Below are 14,888 nucleotides of genomic sequence, written 5' to 3' on the forward strand. Positions count from 1 at the left end.
TCATATCTCTTTCTTGGGTTCCTACAAATGGTGTTTCTGGTGATGGGGGGTCGAGTGCACATGGTCCAAATGAATTCAATTCACTAGCAATCGTAGGTAGTAAATAGTATATATATTACCATCATCTGTTGGTCAGGTGCTTTTTTGCAATTAATAAAACTTGGGAGACATCACCAAAAAATTTTTTGAGACATTTGATCAGTCTTCCCCATCTATTGTTGTTTTTTCAAGGGATAAAATGTCTGCGCAATCCAGCCTTATTCTGCTTTCTTAGACAAATTCAACACCGCCAAATAATTTCCATGGAAGGTGTGAACAGCTTCAGCAGCAATTGATTTCTCTAAATGTTTTCATCACCACCATGGTGACAGCCCCGAATCAAAATGGTATGCAAGAAGAAATTTGATTGGAGAAGCATGCAATCTTCTTCAAAGGTCCCATGGACCATAGAGATTGGGGGGGCAAAATTAGAGGGAAGAATTTCACATCAATTTCCTGGAGTACCACCAGGTGCTATTACCAGCTTGGAAGTGGGAAGTTACATGTATGATAACATCAAAAGTGTGAGACAAAACGGGGGAATCTGGAACAATCGAAAGCAAAAATATAGAAAAGGTCCTCCCGTGAACCAAATACAATCTTAATGAAACCTAGATCCCAAACATGCATATGTACTTGATCAAACAGACAGGCTTATGAAGGTGGAGAAGAGGGATCTCACAAATTGGAAGTATGACAAGCAGACGCCAATTTTCATCTGTAAGGAACGGGGGGAAATGATACAAGGGCGAGCATCTGATGAATCTACTTCAACTTTTCCTTCAACTTAGAGAAGAACCCGCTAAGACGATTCTTTTTCTTTTTCGGTGTCTGTCCTGGCTGCGTCGGCTGCTCGGCTTGGGTCCCGGAGGGTTGGCTCTGAGCTTGCTGCGACCCCGGCGCAGTGGTCTCTGGGGCTGTCGTCTTCGTCGGACCAGTTGCTGTGGTTTGCTGTTGAGGCGGTGCAGCTGTGGAGCCCTCAGCACGCTCTTTGGTCTTTGGCGACACATCTCCAGCTTCACCCTTCGCAAGGGGTGCTGTGCTAGCTGGAGCCTTTGCGGACGATCCTGCAGCTATTACAGGCGCAGGTTCACCGGTCGACTCGTCTCGCTTAACGTCTCGAAGCAACTCTTGCTCGACCTCCTTCTTTTCCATAACCGCTTCTTCATTGCAGGCAGCTTCGGGATCTTTGTGGGCATCGCTGAGGGATCTTCTTACAACTTCTGGCACATCTGGAGCTGGTTGGTGGGGATCCTTGGTTCCAGATGCTTTGGACTTTTCTAGAGGAACATTGGCGGCTAAAGCAGCCGTAGTCGAGGTCGGGGCCGCAGATTGAATGAAGGCAGAACCACCGGATGTCGGCGGGTTGACCTTGACAGGCTGAGAACCAACGAAGCCATGAGAGGTCGCCATGGCCGCCATGGTGGGATCGCTGGCATCCCCTTCATATCCAGCTTTATCTGTCTTGATGCCAGAATTCACTGTATTGTCAGTGAAACTCGATGGATGTGGCACTTTCTGGCCCGGTGGCAAGTGAATCGGGTTGCCGATGCCGTCTGTGGCCGGAAGAGGGCTGATGAACGCCTGATCATCCCCTGCCGGTGACTGTACATCGGGCGTTTCTGGAAATCCACCGGGAGCACTTCCTTTGGGTTCTAATGGAACGTCCTTGGCGAGATGTACAGTTGTAGACTCCGGGGCAAGTGACGACATAGTGAACGGCATTGGGCCAGCCTCTTCGGACTGGGATACTCTCCGCGCCGCAGATTTGTGGGTTTCGGAAAATTCTTGCGACATCTCTTCAAAAACACCTCCGGCTGTATCCTCCGGTGTCATCGCAGACATTGTGGCGGCTTTCTCGGTTGGCGCGACGGCACTCGTCGATGTGGTGGTGGTAGGACGGAAAGGGTCGATGTGATCAGGGAGCAGGACGCTGTTTATGTTGTGATTCCCGTCGTCTTCTTGGGGAGCGGTGGGATCTACTGTCCAGCGACCGTCGACGACGAACTGCGGTTGGACGAGAGATGGATAAGTAAAATCAACTTTGCAAGAAAAAAAAAAGAAAAAAAAAATATCTGATGCAGCACCGGAAGCCAAAGCAGGTGGGGGATTAAAAAAAAAAAAAAAAAGATATAAAAGGGAGGGGTAGGAACGAGGTCAAAGGAGCTCGGAGTGCGAGGGGGACTCCTTCCCTTCCAACAGTTGCGTTCTTGCTTATTTGGGTGGGCCTGGGACGTTTTAAAGCAAGAGCGCCGATGCGGAAGGCAGGATTGGCTCCCACACCAGAGTATGACGTCAGGGACTGATGGGCGCACCAAGCTTGGAAGGTACCGGGCCCCAACTGCATACTGTAGAGAGACGCGCGCGCGGCAAAAACACGCTTTAGTGTGGGGTAGTTAGTTACTTAGTTAGTTAGCTGCTGGGTACCCTGCGTAGTTCTGATCACAATCCAGGCCAGCGAAACCGCTGTTTCTCCAGGCACAACAAGCGGCCACGAGGGAAGGCCGAAGAACGCTATCCACACACACACACACAGAGAGACACGCGCGCAGAGCCGAGGGAGATGCGCGCTGCAACCTGGATTGTGTCGGTAACGAGGGGTGCAACGTCGAGCCCCAAGGCAGCTGCATTTCTCCTCCTGCGCCTCCATATGCTGCGTTTCGACCCGATGTCTCGCTAGCCAAAACTCTAAGGCAACCATCATATGACTCTTTGCAGGTTCCAGCTCCTTTCCGGAAGGAGGGGAACGGCGGGTGAGGACAGACGAGGAGAGAGCGGGGAAGGTAAGATGGAGGCAAGGAGAGAACAGGACAAAGAAGCGAATGGCTTGCCGGCCAGTCATACCTTGTAGAGCACTTTTTCGTTGCTTTCTGGGAGCTCGACTGCTTTTCTGAAGTGGCCATCTGCCGACTTATCCAGCTTAACACTCCGGCTCCAATTATCAAATGTTCCGGTGACATACACCTCGTTCGCCGGGCGCAACCTACATTGCCGGGATCGAAGAATAGGTTAGTTTCCCTTTGCAAAGGACGCCGTACGCTTTAATTCATGCAGACAGCTTGCATCACTGGCTCAGAGGGAATACGGCCATTGTGCTACCAAAGAGGCGTGCAGGGGTCCAAATCGAGAATCCAGCACCACAGGTATCCTGTAAAATTTCTGGGCCATCATAACTGTCTTCTGCTCTTCACTCCGTTCTCAAATAACCATTATTTGCCGGTCTCAGCCTCTTTGACGTACCACTGAAACGTGTACACTCCCATGTTCAATCTTGCTCTGAACGGTACGATTCCCCGGTCGCCTTTACTTCCTCGAATCACCCTAGCTCGAGAATAGATATCACGAACGGGCGACCTGCTGGCGCGTGCGAAAGTTGGTCGGAGAATCGTGCCGTTCCAGTATATGTCAAGTAAGCGGGGTGACAGGGCGACCAAGGTGTGCGCTTCGACTCCTCCGCAGGAGCCCGAGAAAGCTTGTATTTGGAAGGCTGGCACAAAGAGGGGGGCCGCAACAGGCTATGTCCGTGGACGTATTCCCGTCACCGATCGAGGGCGTCTGGTTGGTGCTCGGGGATAGTACACCGCAAGGGAGTAGAGAATATGGACGGTAGGGCCTTGACCGCTGCGGTAATGATGGTAGGAAAGGGCGATGTCGCACAGCTGCGTGCTTTTCTTTTCTTCTTTTCTTTTCTTTTTCTTTTCTTTTCTTTTCTTTCTTTCTTTCTTTCTTTCTTTTTTTTTTCTTTCTTTTCTGGAGTTGGTTGGGATTTCAAGCAATGGTCCACCTGAGTCTTGCCACAGTTTTGCTTCCGTCCAACGGGATCACCCTTGAGAGAACAAGGGGGAAATAGCTCCGGGCGGTTGCTCGGGGCAAAGATATTTAACCTCAGGTTGGTGTTCACATCACTCAGATGACGATTTCTGATCACAAAATGGCCACCTTTGCCATTGTTTGGGATCTGTCGGAAAGGTGACCACTCACAAAGCTCGCAGCTACTTACCCATGGAACGGATGCAGTTTGGGTAACCAGCGTTGCTTCTTGGATCTTCGGACAGCTCGCAAGCTTGCCTTCATTCGCCTTCAAGCATCAATTAAAATCACATTTAGTACTCCGTTTGTACACTACACACATACCATACATAAGGATCTCAGTTTCGTAGCTGTACCAAATGCGCTTGCTCACCGAATGCGGAGTAGAATTCTCCGTTGCTCATTCAAGACACCCTGAACGGAGAAATAACTAGTTACTCTGCATGGAGTAGATGACTAGCCAACTAACTCTTAGTTAACCTGATTGACCGAGTTTAGTTCCTTCAAGCCTAAATCGTTACATCTTAAGCATGCCGACTTGGCTTGGCCGCCCCAAAAAAAAAAAAAATCTGCCCGAAGTTTCCCATTAAAAATAAAAATAAAAATAAGAAAAAGAAGAAAAAATTTTATCGATGACTGGGGGGATGAAACGGTGCGCATCATTAGCTCGCCCACCCGTCGGCAGCCAAAATGTGGATTTCGACTAAAGCAATCCATGACGTTTTCTAGAAAACAACTGGAATACTTCTGGAGCTCCCAACGGAAGCTTCCACGCAGCACCCGCAACAGCTCAGAGCAGTTGGGCACTCCGCCACTCACCCATCATCCAACCAACCACGCTCCCTTGCGAGTGCATAGAAAACGAGTTCTGTCCCCCGGGTTCTCCTGATGACGGGTGCCTGGCAGCTGACCCTCGCCGATATGGCGCCAGGTTGGCCCGCAGCTTGGAGGAAAAATGGAGGGTGTTGGGGTGCAGCCCGTCCCCATTGCATAAGTGACAACTGTCCTCCGGCAACATGGACACAATCTTCCCGCCCATGGGTTGAATAGTTAAGCCTTACAAGAAATGCAGGCAACAAGGATCAGAGTGCATCATTTGAGCACCTTGACCGCTACAGATCGCCCAAGTCTCGAAGTGATCTTGCAGAGTAGGCTTTCTTGTTCCCCCAAAGGAATATAAATCGTAGGAATGACCCGTAAGGCAGCAAGTCACGAGAGTTGGTTTAGATGAAGTGCTCCTACATATAGCCCGCGGCGGTCAAGGGAAAACCAGCTTTGGGGGAGTGAGCGTGTCCGTATTGCGGATGCGCGTGAAGCAAACATAAGCTTCTCCCGCTAAATTCAGCCCATACATCATCACCTCCAAGGCCCCTCCTCGCCCTCGTCTTATACCCCCTCCCGCCCCAAACAACTTTTCTCTCTCTCATGACCATTGCTGTGAGCTCTCGGCCTCAATTCGACCCAATTGCCCTCATAACCTACACATAGCAATTTATGCTTTAATTGTCAGTTCTCTCAGCCTCCCGGTATTCGGACCTCGTTCCGTTTGAGACTGGTTACAGATCATCCTCCCGGGTCACACATTGTTTTCTAGAACGCTTCCAAGGAAACCAGGACCCCTTGTTTCTCTCCCACGCCCTCTCTTTATCCAATAATTAATTCAAAAAGGGCGACGAAACCACCATAATCTATCCTTCTTCAAGCCTCGATCCCACAGAAGCTTCAACTTTTTCATCATTGCAGGCGACTCTCGACGGAAGGAGGATCCCCGCAACTGTATGCCATCACTTCGGTGAGCCTCGCCTCTCTCTTCTTCGAAAAACCTCCCATCGCCCAAATATCCACTGACCTCCCGCCCACCCCCTTCCTCCTAGTCAGCCTGGAATCCCGTTCACGGACTCTCTGTATCCCGTCTCGGCTACTCCCCAAGTTGCTGCGTTTAAAAAATAGTACTCGACTGCACTGCCGCCAAGTCGTACCAAGCATTTCACCCCTCCTCGCGAAGGCAGCGGCGTCCTGACGCCTTAAAGAACAGATACCATATACCGTGATGTCTGAGTCCAATGCCTTTCCCGGAAGCCATGCAGGCCATGGCGAAAGACACGCGGGTGGCGGAGCGGCACCCTTCAACAGAATAGTAGAAGAGGATGAGAATGTGACTTCTCCAACGACGTCGACGTTCCACAGAACCGACGTTTCCCGACAGAGAGCCCACATACACCATGTCCTCAGTCCATTCCAAAGTGGTGATGGAGTGGGCACGTTTGGGGAATTCGGGGCATTTGGCCCCAATCCGTTTGGGGGGAGAGGCGAACAGGAACATGGTACTTTCCGACCGGCAGCGGGCCCGAGCGACTCCGGATTTCCCAACCACTACGCCCTGGGCCGTCGCACCTCGGTGTCGGCAGAATCGTTGAACCCTACCAGCTCCGATTCGGATTCCTGGACACCGCCGTATCACCCTAAGCCTCCGGAACAACTTGATCGGCTGAAGACAGCGGTTGCTGGGAACTTTCTCTTCTCTCATCTTGAGGAGGACCAGTTCAAGACCGTTCTGAATGCTCTCGTGGAGAAACCTGTTCCGGCTAAGGATATCAAGGTCATCACCCAAGGTGATGCTGGAGATTACTTCTATATTGTTGAGCAAGGGCACTTCGATGTCTTCATCCATCCGTCGGGATCGGCCCAACCCGGGCACAACGGCATGGGAAGCAAGGTTAATGAGATCGGGCCAGGAGGATCCTTCGGCGAACTCGCTCTTATGTACAATGCTCCTCGGGCGGCCACGGTCGTGTCGACCGAGCCATCGACCGTCTGGGCGCTTGACCGTGTCACGTTTCGAAGAATCCTGATGGACTCCGCCTTTAAACGGCGACGTATGTATGAAGCGTTCTTGGAGGAGGTTCCGCTACTGTCGTCTTTAAAACCTTATGAGCGCTCGAAGATCGCTGATGCTCTGGACACGATTAAGCACCCTGCTGGGCATACGATTATTGAGGAAGGTGATCCGGGCGATGCGTTTTATCTCCTTGAATCTGGTGAAGCTGCTGCTTATAAACGTGGCATTGACGGCGCGGTTAAGCACTACAGACGAGGTGACTACTTCGGCGAGCTAGCCTTACTCGATGACAAACCGAGACAGGCGAGTGTGATTGCAAAAACGGATGTGAAAGTTGCACAACTGGGGAGAGATGGCTTCAAGAGACTACTGGGCCCTGTGGAGGACATCATGCGACGGACGGAGTACGGCGTCCCAGAAGGCCAGCCTAAGCTAGAAGCATCCGAATAAACCCTCCTTTTTTTTCCTTTTTTTTTTTTTTTTTTTCTGAATGTTTTTATTTATTTATTGTGCCTCCAGATGTTCTCCCCTGTCCTTGTTTGGTTCTGTTCTCATGAGATAAATTGCTTGACTCTCTTGTCTGCAATCAGGCATCAAAAAACAAAATATGCTATCAGCAGCAAAACTGTCAAAGGAAAAGCCCTACTCCACTTATGGCAGCATTGGATGCAATACATACATCATATATTAAAGGAAGAAATGCTATCAGCCAATATATATGGGTGTCCTGTCCCCTTTTTCTTCTCCTGTCCTCCCCTGTCCCGTCTCCAGTTTAATGGGCGCCGCAGTCCTGCAGGCTGCATCCCTCTTGGGTCCATTTATCATAGCCTATCATTATTTAACTCTCAGAACCATCGATCCACATTAAAATTTCGTAGGCAAAGAGGTAGTTGAAATTCTGCCTCCTCTATTGGCGAGGGAGGGGGGTGGAGCGAAAATTCCGGGGTAAAAACCAGCTCCTGTATCCGTACTCCGTACTAGTTAAGTAACTAGCTAGTTGCCATCCTCGATAGCCGATTTGATGCATCTTTCAGAAACACATTTTCTCTCTCCTCCAGGATGATTCCCCCAGGGCTCCAAACAAAACTCAATCATGCCGCCAAAATCTAAGCCCAAAGCTACTAATAACCCAAAGTCCAAGTCGTCCTCCGAACCCACCAAGAGCCATCGACAAGAACCGGCCCCGCCGAACTGGCCGCTGCTCAAGCCATTGATCCCGTCCACCGACCTCGCGCTCGAGACAATCCTTTCAGATCAAATCTACGTTGTTAGAAATTTATTTACTTCCACCCTCTGCAAGAACTACGTGTCTTTCCTCTCCACCCTGCCATTGGTTACGACGCCCGGACGACCGAAAAGGGGAGAGGCAGTAAGGGTGAATGATCGCTTCCAGATTGATGACCCGGTGTTTGCAGAGAGATTGTGGAAGGAGACGGCATTGAGCCAGGTAGTTTCGGGACAATCGGCAGATGCTGACAGTGCCGAGGGGAAGGACTTGTGGGGTGGGGAAGTTCTTGGATTGAATCCAAATATCAGGGTGTATAGGTATTCGAAGGGGCAGTTTTTTGGACAGCATTGTGAGTCAACTAACCTGTCCACAGGACGAGAGTGGTAAATGAGATGCTAATGGACGGATCTTGATCGCAGATGATGACTCGGTATCACTTCACCTCCCTTCCTTAGCCGACCGGTCTCTCCCAGGTAAAACGACCTGGACGCTTCTGATTTATTTGACTACCTGCACAGGTGGAGAAACGGTGTTCTATCCCGAACCGGTTCTTTCCTCGAAGAAGAATGGCTCAAAATCTAAGCCTTTGAAAGACAACAATGTTGATATGGACCCGATCGCCGTGGAGTTGGAGGTTGGTATGGCGCTGCTCCACCGTCATGGTGATAAATGTCTGCTTCATGAAGGTAGAGAGGTCAAGCAAGGCGAGAAGTGGGTGATAAGGAGTGATTTAGTTGTCAGGAGATGAGAGATATTCTGCGGGGTTCTCCGTACCCAAATAAGGCTATGATGAGGATAGACAAATGTCCACTAGATATCTGGGAAGTATATCGGGCGATCCCAGAAAAAAGGAGGAAGCGAAATATCTCATTTTCGTTCTCACCGTTACCCGTTCGGCACGGAAACTGAAAGAGCCGCTTGAGGCTGGATCCGTTTACCGTTGCTGCCCAACCCTGCATTAGGCGTGGTTTTAGTGGAGTCCAGCCCAAGCGTCCATGCTGGGAGCTGGCTATGCCACCACAAAAGAGGCCAAAATTCCTCCAAAGCCGCGCTGATCCGTGGCTGCACCGTCAGGCGGACACCGACAGCTGCCTGCAAGATACGTCCTTTGGGAACTGAAGGAGCCGAATGTTTTGGCCGAAGTATACCCGAAAGGCTGTATATATACATATCCAGGCGGACGAATGCCTCTCGACGCTGAGGTGTATTTATTTCGGAATTATGAAAGAATGATTTTTGCGCAGAATACCTGCGAGTTTTGAAATTGTTTCTGCCATTCGTTGGTGCTTGTGTGTATATATGTACATTTTGTTGACTCTTTTGGAGAAAATTATTGTACAGCAAAAAAGGGGAAAAAAAAAAAAAAAAGGGAAAGAAAAGTTAACAAAATCGAATGATGGAGTATCCTCTCGCTTTATTGCGCACACGCAGGCAAACCCCGGCATTATCGTGCAGCGAAATGTGTACTCAAATGCTGCGTCCCGTCGGTGCCGACGATTTCCACAGAAACAAGGCATAGTCTCCTCAGTGGACTCTACCAAGGGGAATCGGAGAGAAAAGGATATCTGCCGCCGGATTCCGATTGCAACGCATATTTTTAGGATACATCCGTGGAATTCAGATCTGCATGTGGGCATTGTGGAATCGGTCACCGTTATACGGGAGTCGTCTTTCCAGCCGGACACATTGTACTGGCCGAAGCGTGCAAGGACTGTCTCCCTCGATGAGGCGTCGAGACACGGATATGTTGACACTATACCGCATATTTTGCGTTTACCGGTCGAGTCTGGTAGATGATATGGTTTATGTCACCATTTTTTCCTCGACTGTAGTTTGATGGTGTCCATGATTTCACGATACATCCTCCGATGACGGTCGTCTTTGAGTGTGAATTTTACGCCTCGCTCCTTTAACATTCTGACCAGCGGCACTTGGGATGGGTGAGTGCTTTTACCCTGGCACACGGCGATATCGACAAGAGTTCGTCCATGGGAATCTATCGTGTGGATAAGAGTTCCTGTGACGTCTTCCTGCAGCAATCGTTCGACGAGATGAATATCCAGATTCCGAGTTGCCCTCTCAATATCTGTAGTCTGGCTTAGGCTGGAGATATTCGAGAATTTCCTGCCGCCCGGCGGGATTTTGATATCGCTGAGGCCTGGCGACGGAGGCGGAGTCGGAAAGTTGGGAGGTGTGGATGACGCTGCATTCGGTGGCCGAGGTGGCACTGGAGGTTCCCTGATTTGAACATTAGCAACTGTCTTATTTACAATGCTTGTTCGGATGGGCATGATGAAGACTTACTGGAGGGTAAGTTGGATACATTGCATCGAACGCAACATGCTGGAGAGGTACTGTTCTATTCTATCCTGAACGTGCCTTATTCTTGGGAGTGCATCGTCTGTGTCAATCTGCAGAATCGCTCTTCCTAGCCAAGTCGTAGCACTTGATCTGGTGAGATCGCCCAGCTCCTCGTCAAATTCACCGAGGAGCCTGGTCAGGCCTTGTAGTCTGGTGCACAGGACGTATAGCGGACTCCCTCTTCCGTGGAACGATGGATCTGTGATTGCTTGGATGCGGTCTGCCTGCCCGGCAATCATCTCTGAATCACCTTTAACCATTCTACAGTAATCCAGCAAGCCATCGACTATGGTTGGGCGGTCATTCATTCGCTTTTTGAAAGCCCTCACTTTGATAGCGAGTTCGGTCGCTGCGGCCACCAGTGCAACCGCGAGGCCTGCGGGATCCATCGCTCGGTTTTACGGGACTTTTTGGGAATAATTTTTATCACCTTTTATTGCTAGTGATCTTTTCTTGAAAAGTACGGTGGAATCGAGCATCGTATAGTGGTGTGGGGAAGCCAGAGGGATGGTGCATGGCTGAACCACATGGAGGAAAGGGGAAGACGGCGTATGAAAGCTCAAAGGCGCTAAAGAGGTGCAACAAGCATAGGGGTATTTCTTTTTTGGAAGTACGACAAGTTATATGGGAAGAAGGGAAAAGGGTATCCTTTTGCAAGGCAACAGCCAGGATGCCTCACTGCGGTCACGCATGGAGAGCAGGATCGTTACTCCGCAACTAATCATAAGTCAGCGACTGACTTAGCAGCACAGCTAACTCATTATTAACAAGTTCATTACTCCATAGTTAGGGGGGCACGGGAATGCTTCGAAATACGAGAACAGACACGAAACCATGCGGCCCCACTGACATTCCAAGAGGGAACTGGTGGCTGAGGAGGTCAAATGTCACGGAGCGCCATGATGGCCCTTTACAGCCTTGGGATTTTGGCGGCGGAATGAGGCTCTAAATGTTCCACAGCTCTGTATCCTGAATACCGACGGGCGAACGTTACGTATTGAACAACATCCTGGTTTTTCGCCCGATGAGTCGTTGTGTCTAACCACTCAGCAGGGTATCTCGGATTCGACCGGGCAGTCACGGACGACGATGTGGACGTGTTTCCTTCGTCCATACTGGTAACTGGGCATCGAGTAAAGAGGTCAAATCTGTCGGTGACTTTTAGGAGTTTGTCAGAAAACGTGGAGTCGCCCCCCAGGTTTTCCCCAAGCGTCCTCTACACTCTGTCAGTGGGGGCAGTCGAGATTGCAGGTTGTCCTATTTCTGTGTTCTGGACGCCGGAGTTGAGGGCGAGGCAGCCAGTCATATTCGTCCTATCTGCATAGCCCCCGTCGCCAACAGCCGCTAAATCTCGATACCAGCCAGTTGAAGTCGACCTGCGGGAACTCCAGGGAAAGCTGAGCCTCATGATAGTGTCAAACTTGGGGCATAGCGAAAGACAGTGTCACAGCTATATCCAACCATTTAAGCGCAGCGAGAAATTGTTTTTTGACGGATAGTTAAGCTGTCGCTCATCTTTTCTTGCAAGAATGTCAACTCGATATTTTCCGTCTCGATACCCCGATGTTGTCAACATGAGCGCGGATGATGACCAGGAAGTTGGCCGATGGCCTTCCTTTGAAGGCAGGAATAGGTGGCCATCTGATGCTAGCCACCAAGACCTAGGACGACGATTGAACGGAAATGGATTCAGATGGGCAGAAGAGTTCGATGACGAGATACACATAGCGGAAACACCAAGGGCGACTGAAGAAGTCCAATCCGAAAAGTTTGAGGACATTCTCGTGAATGGAGTTCGCGGCGATGGAACGTTTGATGACGCACCATATAATGCCATAGATGAACCTAATTTGGACAACCCATTTGCATTGTTCGAATCTGTGGAGACGTTAGATGAAGGGGTGGAATGCTTTGCTTCCCAGCATGGTCTTCTATCGGAGGTTGATGGCGTGAAGCGGGCAGCTCGCTTTGAGAGAGATGATATGGAGGCTTTCGGCGACCCCGATTTTCCGGAGGAGGAAAAAATTGCCTTGCAGGACGAACGAAAAGCTACATTCTGGCAGCAGACGCGAAGTCTTCGTTCTGCTGTTCTCATCATTGGCGGACTATCAGGTGTCTGCCAGGGATGGACACAGAGCACGTTAAACGGAACAAGTATTTGCTCGGGACTAAAATGCGACTATCGTGCTGGCTAACGTTGGCTCTTAGATATACCCTTGGGAGAAGCCTTCCACCTGGACGTTGCGCCGGGATCAAGCAACACTAGAGACCAATTTCTCCTTGGTGCACTATCTGCTTCTGTAACACTTGCATCAGGTATCTTGTGAGTCTAGCTATTGATGTTGAAGAAGGGCCGGGTCCTAATTTATCATGATAGAGGTCTACTCATTGCCGACCCTATTCAGAACCACTGGCTGGGAAGACGTGGTGCCGTCGCAATTTCTGCAGCTATAAGCATGGGAGCGACGATTGGTGCTGTTTGCTCGCGGACTCCAGCGGAGCTCATTGGCTGCAGAATGCTGATCGGGGCTGCGCTTGGGGCCAAAGCAAGTGTGATCGCACCATTTTTGGCGGAACTTGCGCCAGTGCATATGCGAGGTGCTCTGCTGTCCACATGGTGAGCCACACCACTGCATCTTCACAGGAAACTTGATTTGACCAAATTCCTAGGCAAGTTTCAGACGCTCTTGGCATCTTCCTTGGGGATGTATCTTGGAAAGTGGTGGACTCATTCAACCTGGAGCCTGACACGGCATGGCGATTCCTGAGCGCTACCACTCTGATACCTACCATTCCCTTAATGATATCTTCCTACATGATCCCAGAAAGTTGGATGTTTTTAATGAAGACGGGGGAATATTCCAAAGCAACCGAGGCGGCTTGCCTCTACCGAAAGTACCCCATCCAAGGATTCCGAGATATCATCTCTAGCCATTTCCAAATGGAAGCAGAAGGAGAGCTCATGGAGATCCGGAAGGTTGCTAAAAAAGGGGAATCCAAAGGCAAATGTTCTGATGAAGAAAGTAAACCTGCTCCAGGGAGGAATGTTTTTGCGGATGAGACCAAACCGTTATCAGAGCGTCTCGCCCACTTTCCGCCAGGATTGTGTTTGCGCTCCCAACGAGGCCAGAACAACGAAATTTGTACTCACAGTTACCATATGAAAGAGGCGCACTTTTTTCGAAGACTGGCGCAAATCATTCAAGACCCTCGCTGTCGCCATGCTCTCGTATCTGGAGGAACAATAATGTTGACACAGTCACTGTGCGGAATCAACGCACTCGCTTTCTTTTCTTCCTCTCTTTTGGATGCTGGAATCAGTCCTGAATATTCTTTGATTCTGGCCCTTTGCTTTGGCGCAGTGTGCTTTAGCTTTGGACTATTGACTCCATTACTCAGTGATAGACTCGGCAGAACCAATCTAGTGCTTCTCGGGTTGCCTGTTATGGCTGTTTTTATGTTTATATTGGCCTCGCTCTTTGAGCTGGACAACAGCGCGAGAACACCCACAATCATGCTTGTAAGTCAAGCTTTTAGGAATGGATTGTTTCTACAGAATTTTCTAACAACCAGTCAGTTTACAATGCTGTTTACTGCTGTGTATGCGTTCACTGTGGGACCTGCGGCGTTTAGCCTCTCCGCTGAATCCTTTCCAAGCACCGTTCGCGAGGCAGGCATGGCTATGTGTGTTTTTATCAATTTAACATCCCTTGGAATCCAGCTCCTGATGTACCCATTCATAACAACGCCCATTGGTTTCACAACGAGTCTTTCCATATATGTGAGATTCCAATCGCAACCAACCACCATGAGAAAATGCTAATAAGTTTCAGGGCTGCGTCAATATAGTTGGCTTTGTCGCATGCTTCCTGTTTTGTGTTGATACTAGAGATCGGTAAGTAAAAAAAAACAAAAATTGGATCCCAACGCAGAAAATTAATAAAGGAAAACAGGACATTGGAGCAACTGCAATTTAGCTTTGATCTGCCGTTGTCGTAAGTATTTCCTCTCCCGTACGGTCGCCGCCGATGCTGACCGTCTGAAACATAGGGTGCACTGCGAGTATCGTATATTTTATGTGCTCCCTGAGGTATGCAGAAGATGTCGTATATTTGTCGCTCGAAGGATTCGAAGGAAGGAAGGCGAAGCGGAAGCGGGGGATGGTGAAAGCATCGGTAGCGACGGTGGGACCAAATGGGAACTGATCCCGTTTTATCGGTGGGCAAGAATCCAAGATCCCAATCGCCCATCGGTCTACGCACAACTTCTCAGTGTTGTCCACAGGATGCTCCCTACCAAAGCACGCCAATGGATGAAAGTGGAAAAGGTCGCAGACCGGAGTGACCCGGTGGCCCTAGACTCCCAGTATACCGTTGGACAGGGAACGAGAGAGTTTTGACCGGCGATAATGTGTAATCTGGACCATAGGTACATAAATGAACAGTCATGTGTATTAACTCTGGATGTGTGCATCGTTGAAACCCAAACTTGGTGTAGGGCGCTTGTAGTGACGAAGAGGTGAGCGAAGCATGCGAACAGGTTACTGGCCTAAGCTAGTTGGTTAGCCTTCGTAGGCGAGCACCTGCATGGGGGTCAGGCCCTTGTGCATAT

General features: G+C 49.8%; 7 protein-coding genes across 8 annotated transcripts; 3 read left to right on the top strand and 4 right to left on the bottom strand.

Moving 5' to 3' along the window:
• Window positions 1-49: 49 nt before the first annotated feature.
• On the bottom strand, window positions 50-3,302 carry CIMG_03960 (uncharacterized protein; the record flags this gene model as incomplete). Its single annotated transcript, XM_001244518.2, has 5 exons — window positions 50-2,046; window positions 2,240-2,419; window positions 2,566-2,715; window positions 2,884-3,022; window positions 3,280-3,302. 5 exons carry the CDS (start codon window positions 3,300-3,302, stop codon window positions 805-807), a joined length of 1,734 nt encoding a protein of 577 aa, XP_001244519.2. The 3' UTR covers window positions 50-804.
• Window positions 3,303-4,127: 825 nt separating this feature from the next.
• Window positions 4,128-5,036, bottom strand: CIMG_13752 (uncharacterized protein). Its single transcript, XM_004446361.1, has one exon. It carries the CDS (start codon window positions 4,886-4,888, stop codon window positions 4,640-4,642), a length of 249 nt encoding a protein of 82 aa, XP_004446418.1. The 5' UTR covers window positions 4,889-5,036; the 3' UTR covers window positions 4,128-4,639.
• A 239-nt stretch (window positions 5,037-5,275) lies between these two features.
• On the top strand, window positions 5,276-7,420 carry CIMG_03961. 2 transcript variants are annotated; one of them, XM_004446362.1, is made up of 3 exons: window positions 5,300-5,641; window positions 5,728-5,821; window positions 5,885-7,420. In XM_004446362.1, exons 1-3 carry the CDS (start codon window positions 5,628-5,630, stop codon window positions 7,136-7,138), a joined length of 1,362 nt encoding a protein of 453 aa, XP_004446419.1. In that variant the 5' UTR covers window positions 5,300-5,627; the 3' UTR covers window positions 7,139-7,420. The 2 variants fall into 2 exon arrangements, with proteins under 2 accessions (XP_004446420.1, XP_004446419.1); XM_004446363.1 differs by having other exon boundaries at window positions 5,276-5,641; window positions 5,728-7,420.
• A 282-nt stretch (window positions 7,421-7,702) lies between these two features.
• Window positions 7,703-9,366, top strand: CIMG_03962 (uncharacterized protein). Its single transcript, XM_001244520.2, has 2 exons — window positions 7,703-8,265; window positions 8,336-9,366. Exons 1-2 carry the CDS (start codon window positions 7,782-7,784, stop codon window positions 8,662-8,664), a joined length of 813 nt encoding a protein of 270 aa, XP_001244521.2. The 5' UTR covers window positions 7,703-7,781; the 3' UTR covers window positions 8,665-9,366.
• Window positions 9,140-10,666, bottom strand: CIMG_03963 (uncharacterized protein; the record flags this gene model as incomplete). The annotated part of the gene is made up of 2 exons (XM_001244521.2): window positions 9,140-10,154; window positions 10,221-10,666. 2 exons carry the CDS (start codon window positions 10,664-10,666, stop codon window positions 9,725-9,727), a joined length of 876 nt encoding a protein of 291 aa, XP_001244522.1. The 3' UTR covers window positions 9,140-9,724.
• Window positions 10,667-11,187: 521 nt separating this feature from the next.
• Window positions 11,188-11,685, bottom strand: CIMG_03964 (uncharacterized protein; the record flags this gene model as incomplete). The annotated part of the gene is made up of 2 exons (XM_001244522.2): window positions 11,188-11,493; window positions 11,554-11,685. 2 exons carry the CDS (start codon window positions 11,683-11,685, stop codon window positions 11,188-11,190), a joined length of 438 nt encoding a protein of 145 aa, XP_001244523.2.
• Window positions 11,686-11,806: 121 nt separating this feature from the next.
• CIMG_13753 (uncharacterized protein) lies at window positions 11,807-14,865 on the top strand (the record flags this gene model as incomplete). The annotated part of the gene is made up of 8 exons (XM_001244523.2): window positions 11,807-12,431; window positions 12,486-12,600; window positions 12,655-12,894; window positions 12,948-13,797; window positions 13,855-14,058; window positions 14,111-14,172; window positions 14,231-14,272; window positions 14,328-14,865. The coding sequence occupies 8 exons, from the start codon at window positions 11,807-11,809 to the stop codon at window positions 14,674-14,676; spliced, it is 2,487 nt and encodes an 828-aa protein (XP_001244524.2). The 3' UTR covers window positions 14,677-14,865.
• Window positions 14,866-14,888: the final 23 nt, after the last annotated feature.

Source organism: Coccidioides immitis, assembly GCF_000149335.2.
Source record: "Coccidioides immitis RS genomic scaffold supercont3.6, whole genome shotgun sequence".
In the NCBI taxonomy this organism is placed as follows: Eukaryota; Fungi; Ascomycota; class Eurotiomycetes; order Onygenales; family Onygenaceae; genus Coccidioides; species Coccidioides immitis.